The 7841-nt window shown below is 43.6% G+C and overlaps 1 protein-coding gene across 1 annotated transcript; it reads left to right on the top strand.

Annotated features, from left to right (window-relative positions):
• The first annotated feature begins 2653 nt into the window (after positions 1-2653).
• On the top strand, positions 2654-7561 carry LOC149280191 (tuftelin-interacting protein 11). The gene is made up of 12 exons (XM_089500732.1): positions 2654-2853; positions 2955-3105; positions 3863-4019; positions 4127-4254; positions 4460-4612; positions 4879-5382; positions 5623-5726; positions 5840-6008; positions 6088-6331; positions 6513-6655; positions 6863-7028; positions 7209-7561. Exons 1-12 carry the CDS (start codon positions 2654-2656, stop codon positions 7559-7561), a joined length of 2472 nt encoding a protein of 823 aa, XP_089356858.1.
• The last annotated feature ends 280 nt before the right edge of the window (positions 7562-7841 follow it).

Below are 7841 nucleotides of genomic sequence, written 5' to 3' on the forward strand. Positions count from 1 at the left end.
GCTACATGACCACTCTTGTAATATCTTCTACCCAACAGACATTTATACCTTTTTCCAAATTAGCACAGTACGTTTCTACGTGTTTCATAATTACTTCGTAATAATAATGATATGGAGATCATTTCACATAATTAACTGCTACCTGTTATTAAATTCTGAAATTACAGTAATCAGCCGGCTTGGCACCTATTTATTATAAATGTGAGATTAAGACTCAATGTATTGATGTCCTACATTTTTACCGCGCATCCTAATTAGGAGTATTTTTTAGGTCCTATCTCTTTTAATTAGAATCTCTGATAATAGATCATTGATTTAGTTGCTTCTAAATGATTCAATGATAAAAAAAAAAACTAATAAAAAGTCTGTAAATGTTTTTATTTAGCCAACATATTCAAAGAGTAAGACATAGAGTGATATGTAAGTTTAAGGGGGAAGTGCCACATATTTTTTTTCCTTGTGCATAAATCCCAGTACTGTATACAGTAATAACCCCCAATGCAGTAATAATAACCCCCCCAGCGCTGTATAGAATTCATAAACATTTGTGGCTCTACCTCTTACTCTCACATTATATGTGCCCAGAAGCAATATCTCCAACATCTTGAGACTCTAAAGTTGCATTCAGAATGTTATTTTTTTTCCTTTAGTTTTCCCAATTCCAATTTATAGTAAGGCGCTCATGTTCCAAACCTGCCTGGGACTCCTAAACATAATAATTATCGTTACCGCTGAAACACGCCTATCCAGTATCGACAGAAGTCTTTAGCTGCCATTTTTTCCCCTAATTGGTTCACGATAAACCTATTAAACCGTGTATGACTCACAAACGCACCATATTAAATCAAGCGTGTCCTCGGGCCAGACCTGGTAATATGTGAACTATCCTTACCACACCATAATGATTTTCATGCTTGCATTGCACACGAACCATAAATATAGCCACACACACGGGAACCCTCAGGGTCCTGAGTCTCAGGGCTTTTGCCCCAGTCTCAGGGTCCCTGGGTGAAGGGGCAGATTCTCAGGGTCACATAGTCTGGAACTGACTCCTTCCTATTCTACCTCCGGCTACCCGGAGCCTTCCCTTGCGGGACGCGGCCAGACGCTGACGTCGGTGGGCGGGCCCGCTGAAGGCAGCGGGAAACACCCCCATTTAAACCTAAAATGGGCAGGGAGCGGGGCGTGTCAAGACCCGGAGAACCGGAGGAGCAGGGGTCACCCGGCAGTCTCTGGGTCAAACCGAAGTAGGCGTTGTTTAGGGGAAGTGGGCGGGGAATAGGGCAAGAGTGGGCGGTGCCGCAAGACTACTCCCACGATCCAGTGTTTCCCCGGGGTGACCCGGAGACCCAAAGAAGCCGAGCTTTACCCAGAGTCTCCAGGCGAAGGCCTGAGAGTTCCTAGGTATGATAATGACAATTCCAGGTTTCCGTGATGACCGGTATTAGGGTCATTTGGGTAACATGTTTGGCAAGTCACATTGGGGTAATCAGGGGTCCCCGTGCAGCTCATTTAGTTCCCATGTATGTGTATATAGCATAAGAAGGAAATGGGGACACCCCTTCACCCTAATATACAGGGACAGAGTTAACCCCATACTGCACAGTGAAAACCCAGCAGAAAATAAACTGATAAACGTATTTGTTTTAATCAATAAAACTAGAAAAGAGTGACCATGTACTTCATTATCTGCAATATAACATCTTCTTACATTATGTGTAAAGACAAAAAATGAACCGCTTATGGGGTATTTCCCAGCAAAACTCAATCATTAGTGCACAGACTGCCTGGAAATGGCCCTCGTCCCGCCCGTAGAAAGTAAGAGACTACATTTCCCGGGATGCCGTGCGGCGCCTGGGTGAACATCGTCAGGAAGTGTGTGTGGCTAAGATCGTGGTCCTTGCCGCTTGCTGTTTACTTCCGGTTTCCTGAGCGTTGTCGCTACCTTGATATTAGCGGTAATTATACGATATTTATAGGTCACAGGGGTCCCGAGTAAAGAGGCATGGGCCCCCAGGATGCCCCGTTATCCGGCCCGACCCACGCGTGTTCCCCGTTATATCACAACGTCATGTAAACATCATCCCGTGGGCCAATATGGCTTTATCCGTTTTCTGTGTTATACATATTAGCGGTGCCCAATTATATACTCATAGCAGAAATATTACATTGCAGCTTTGCTTATGATATTATTGCTTTTTCTCGTACCTGTACACAAGTTCCTTTATGGCACTCGCTAGGGGTGTCCGGGGTGCTGGCACTCAAGAGGTTAAGCCACTTCAAGACTAACCAACACCAAAATCAGTGTTTTAACCTCTTAATTACTCTCTATGACGATTCTCCATCCCCCTTCCTCCCGTTACTAATAAAAATGTGATCTATCGGGCGGAATGAAAGAAACCCAAGTAGGATTATATTGAATAAAATATGAGAAAATTTAAATGTAGAGAATGAGGCACAAGTTGCCCTTTTTTCTAAGGAAATAGCGTTACCGTTAAAGGTGACGATGTAAACGATAGGTATTTCCTAGCATTAACCCTTTACCTGCGTGACTTCTTATGTCATGTTGCGGTAGACTCCTGCGCTCTCTCGCTTTTGCTGTCCGTGTGCCGTAGAAGTGAACGATGAGGCTCTTTTAACTCCTCAGGCAGTCATGTCTATGTCACATCTCTACGGCAAAGATGATGACAGCGATGGCGTGGAGATGGAGAACTTTGAGATCACGGACTGGGACCTACAAAATGAATTCAACCCCAACCGCAGGCGACACTTCCAAACCAAAGAGGAGGCCACCTATGGCGTGTGGGCAGAGAGGGACTCTGATGACGAGAGGCCAAGCTTTGGTGGAAAGAGGTATTTAACGTACATTCCGGCCGTTTTTAATCATAAGCGGCATGTTGGACACTCACACGCTCTACGGCTAGTTCTAACTCTTCATTCGAATTCATTGCCAGGTCCCGGGACTATTCTGCCCCTGTTAATTTCATAAGCGCCGGAATCCGCAAGCCAGCAGCCGAGGAGAAATCTAATAGCGATTCTGAGGATGAAGCCCCAACAAGGAGAGATGAATTCCCAAAGGAGTTCGAGACAAAGAAACTGAAAACGGTAAGGATGGGGCAAACGGGGCATAATCGCCATATTTGTAATGGGAGGGCTCTGTCTCCGGGGTGCATCCTTCATTATGAGATGCACCTATATATATATATATGTTAGCAACATACTTTTCTTCAACGGCGTATGGTACGTCCAAGCTCGGCCCACTTACTAAGGGGCTCTCCAGTATCTAATTGCCTACAAACTAGTAGGGCAATTACCCAGTTCAGTATACATTCACTTCATATTCCAGACAGAAATGTAAAGGTGCTTTGCGTATCGTGTAAGATGTTGTCATATTGTCTCTGGGCACATTCTGTTCTATTGGTTATACCTTGCAAGAGGTCACCTTAGCAGTTACAGCCCCTGGGCCAGATGGAGTACTCAAGGGGACACTATCCTCTCTGTAGAGAATGTTTTGCGTGCGTTCTGAACTGTAGGACGTAAACACTTTAATTGCAGGAACTTTAAGCAGCAAAATATCATCATTAGCTAAACCTAGAGCCATGTCCCCACTGCTCTTAAAAAGAAAGGACCTTTCATAATCTGTGTGAAGTGCTCTGTTGTCCAAGTAATTGATGCGTTATCTCACTGGTGTCCAATTTGTAGTTCATTATATGCTCTACAAAATGAGCACAGTGGACGTTGCTTTATCTGATGTGACGCGGTACAATTTCTTTTTCCAGCCACATATTTCCTCTATGACAGTTAAACAGCCCAGCATTGTGAAAATGAACACGTCGTCTTAGTTATGTTTTATCTTTTGCAGGGTGGTAATTTCAAACCCGGGCAGAAGGTCTTTGCCGGTGGGATAAAATCCAACACAGATTTTGGTTCTTGGGAGCGACACACCAAGGGAATTGGTCAGAAACTTCTCCAGAAGATGGGATACACACCTGGGACTGGATTGGGGAAGAATGCTCAAGGTATAACCTTACGTTCTGGTATTTCTGTTCTTTGTTAACTATATAAATGTGCAGGCCTCTTCCTTGCTGATAAGACAAGGTAGTAAAGGGTTAATTGACTTCTGCAGGTATTGTCGCCCCCATTGTGGCCAAACAGAGGAAAGGTAAAGGAGCGGTCGGTGCGTATGGCTCAGAAAGGACAAAACAGTCTTTGCAGGACTTCCCCGTGGTGGACTCTGAGGAGGAAGAAGAGAAGGTGTGTATAACGGGCTTTTAACCATCGCTATGTGTGAGTTGTACATTTCTTTTTGGTGGTGTGTACATGACAACGTTGATGAGTGTTATGTTTACCGAAACAGATGTTCATGTGTTTTTTAATCCCAACATGCAAATTGGTAGTTGCCTCTACATCTTGGAGGCTCAATCCTAATAAAATATGTTCTTTAACGTTTCATCTACAGGAATTTCGAAAGGAGCTGAGTCAATGGAGAAAGGACCCAAGCGGGGGAAAGAAGAAGCCAAAGTATGCCTACAAAACAGTAGAGGAGCTTAAGGCCAAGGGCAGAGGCACCAAATCGTTATCTGCGCCTCAGAAGGAAATATCCCAAGTCAAAGTAAGTCTCTGAATGGTGAACTAAGGAGGTATAAACATCCACCGGTTTAGCCACCACAGGGGAACGCAGCTAGTAGCAGAATACATATGTATCACATTCGCACTTTATACGAAGTACAATCTTATTATTACATCTTGAGGGTCTGGACCTGTGGTCCTGTAAAAACTGCATAAGGTATATGGCCCTTTTACGCGGGTGGGTTTTAATTTTGTGTAGTAGTTCGGTTTGAAGCCGGAACACTCAAGGGCTCATGTTTTTCCATACAGGTGATTGATATGACAGGTCGAGAACAGAAGGTGTATTACAGCTACAGTCAGATGTCCCACAAGCATAATATCCCAGGTGACGCTTCTGCCCCTGGAAAGGAGGAGAAGCCACAAGGATTTGTTCTGCCAGAACTCGAGCACAACCTGCAGCTCCTGATCGATATGACAGAGCAAGAGATTATCCAGAACGACCGACAGCTACAGTATGAAAGGGACATGGTGGTCAACCTTTCTCATGAGATGGATAAACTGTCAGAGGTCCTTAAAAGAGAAGAGAAGGCGATCAACAACCTAAGCCAGGTGCTGCAGACAGTAGAAGAGTGCGAACAGAGGATGCAGCCAAACTGCGACAATCCTCTGACCCTGGATGAGTGTGCCCGTGTCTTCGAGATGCTACAGAACAAGTACTATGAGGAGTATAAGATGTCAGGGAAGGGAGACCTAGCAGTGGCCATCGTCTATCCTCTAATGAAAGAATATTTCAGAGACTGGAACCCATTGAAGGTCAGTGACTGTAATTATTTGTTTAATAAAGCCATATGTTGACCGTGTTCTGTAGACCTCCACGTGCAACTGAATAGTTGTAATTTGAGGTCTACAATCCCAAGTGTGGAATGAAGATCTGTTTTTGGGGGGGGGGGTTTTGCTTTTTTGACAAGTGTTTTATTTTACGAAATGGCTGATATTTCCCAACATCCCACTATTTAATATTAAAAGTAGAGGTTTTTTTTATTTTCTGTTTAGGATCCTACATATGGAATTGATGTCATCCTTAAGTGGAAGGACCTCCTAGAGGAAGGTCACCTTTCTCATAGCGCACAAGATGCAACCTTGGATCCTTATCACAGGTACTTCTCTCACATTTAATTTTTGGATATTGGGAAAGGAGGCATTACTTTCTTTGTCACATCTCACCATTTGTTGTCTTATGGTTTGAACTTTCTTTTTATTCCGCTGTCAGACTTTTGTGGGAAATGTGGATTCCCTTCCTGAGAAACATCATTTGCCAGTGGCAGCCGAGGAACTGTGCTCCTATGGTAGACTTCTTGGACAGCTGGATTCACCTGCTGCCAGTTTGGATTCTGGATAATATATTGGATCAACTAATTTTCCCCAAATTGCAGAGAGAGGTGAGTTTTGTGTAGTTAGTTAATTAGACACATAATTAGAATGAGAAGGATGTTAACTACCTTGTTTTCTCGTGTAAAGGTTGAGAATTGGAACCCTCTAACGGACACTGTTCCTATTCACTCTTGGATTCACCCGTGGTTACCCCTGATGCAGTCCCGGTTAGAACCCCTCTATTCTCCAATCAGGAACAAACTTGCCAGTGCTCTTCAGAAATGGCACCCAAGTGACTCGTCCGCTAAGCTGATCCTTCAGCCTTGGAAAGACGTGTTCACCCCAGGTTCATGGGAGGCGTTCATGGTGAAGAACATTGTTCCTAAGCTGGGTGAGAATGAAATTATATTTGCACTCTATTTCTTTTCATGCTTTGTGCATTTCTTGTCCATGTGTGCTGTCTCACTTAGTACATTACTTCTTTAGCATTAGTACTTTATATTAGGTAATCCTCTTGCTTTATATTTATTATATATGCCACGCTGATTATATCACATGGCTTTCTTTCACAGGCCTGTGTCTTGGAGAGTTTGTTATTAACCCTCACCAGCAACACATGGATGTCTTTCATTGGGTGATGGATTGGGAGGGGATGGTCTCGCTGTCCAATCTGGTGGGACTTCTGGAGAAGTATTTCTTTCCTAAGTGGTTGCAGGTAAGTTAAGCAGACCTTTGTCCCATGGTGGACTGCCCAGGCTGGCGTTGCTGTAAAGTCAGAATGGCCAGTCATTCGATGAACCTGTGACATAAGAAAGGGATATAAAATGATTATATCATTCATTGTTACATTTAAACTGCCAATTATTATTCTTTTTGTGTATTCCATTCTTAAAACCGTGTTGTCATTTTGCTTTGTTACCAGGTCTTGTGTTCCTGGCTTAGTAACAACCCTAACTATGAGGAGATCACCAAGTGGTATTTGGGTTGGAAAACCATGTTCTCTGACCAGTTACTGGCCCATCCGGCCATTAAGGACAAGTTTAACGAAGCTCTTGACATCATGAACCGTGCTGTATCCTCAAATGTCGGTGAGTACTCAGATATCCGATCGGCAGTCACAGTACTCATGTTTTGCCAGTCTGTAAGCAGTTGGATCTTAAATTCCTTTTTAAATACTGTATTTTACATTTCGGTAAACTGAACATATTTCTAATGATTGAATGCATAGTTCCACGATGTAATGCCATAGTTTCTTGTTTCTTTACTAGGTGCATACATGCAGCCCGGCGCCCGGGAAAGCATTGCTTACTTGACGCAGACAGAAAGGAGGAAGGATTTCCAATACGAGGCAATGCAGGAGCGGCGTGACGCGGAGAGCATAGCGCAGAGGGGCATCGGAGCGGCGGCAGCCGTGCCCATGAACTTCAAAGACCTGATCCAATCAAAGGCAGAGGAACATAATATCGTGTTTATGCCTCTGATCGGCAAGCGGCACGAGGGGAAACAGTTGTACAACTTCAACCGCATTGTCATCTACATTGACAGAGGTGTTGTGTTTGTACAGGGAGAGAAAACCTGGGTACCAACATCCTTGCAGAGCCTCATAGATATGGCTAAATAGAAAACCATCCTTTGGATCAATTCCCTGCAATCCCAGAAACTGTACGTAGGTGCAATTCATCCTTTGTGGATGGTATTGAGTACAATAGACTACAGTGAAGGAGTCTTATTTATTAAGACACTTAATTTGTTTTACCATCCGGATGAACGCCACCAGAAAAAAAGAAACAAACTGAATTCAACTTCCATGTGTTTTTTATATGAAAATCCATTTGATAGATATACTGCTCTCCTTCATCCTGGACGACACTACTCTTTATCCTGATTATATTTAATACAGT

The sequence above is a fragment of the Sceloporus occidentalis genome, unplaced genomic scaffold (genome assembly GCF_023333645.1).
Source record: "Sceloporus occidentalis isolate IW3139 unplaced genomic scaffold, rSceOcc1.0.p SCAF_158, whole genome shotgun sequence".
NCBI lineage: Eukaryota > Metazoa > Chordata > Lepidosauria > Squamata > Phrynosomatidae > Sceloporus > Sceloporus occidentalis.

Bases quoted from the DNA above. Each gene is read 5' to 3' on its own strand.
- LOC149280191 (XM_089500732.1), top strand. From the start codon at position 2,654: ATGTCTATGTCACATCTCTACGGCAAAGATGATGACAGCGATGGCGTG. The intron at 4,255-4,459 runs GTGTGTATAACG...TTTCATCTACAG, and splicing joins CTGAGGAGGAAGAAGAGAAG to GAATTTCGAAAGGAGCTGAG. The intron at 4,613-4,878 runs GTAAGTCTCTGA...TTTTCCATACAG, and splicing joins AGGAAATATCCCAAGTCAAA to GTGATTGATATGACAGGTCG.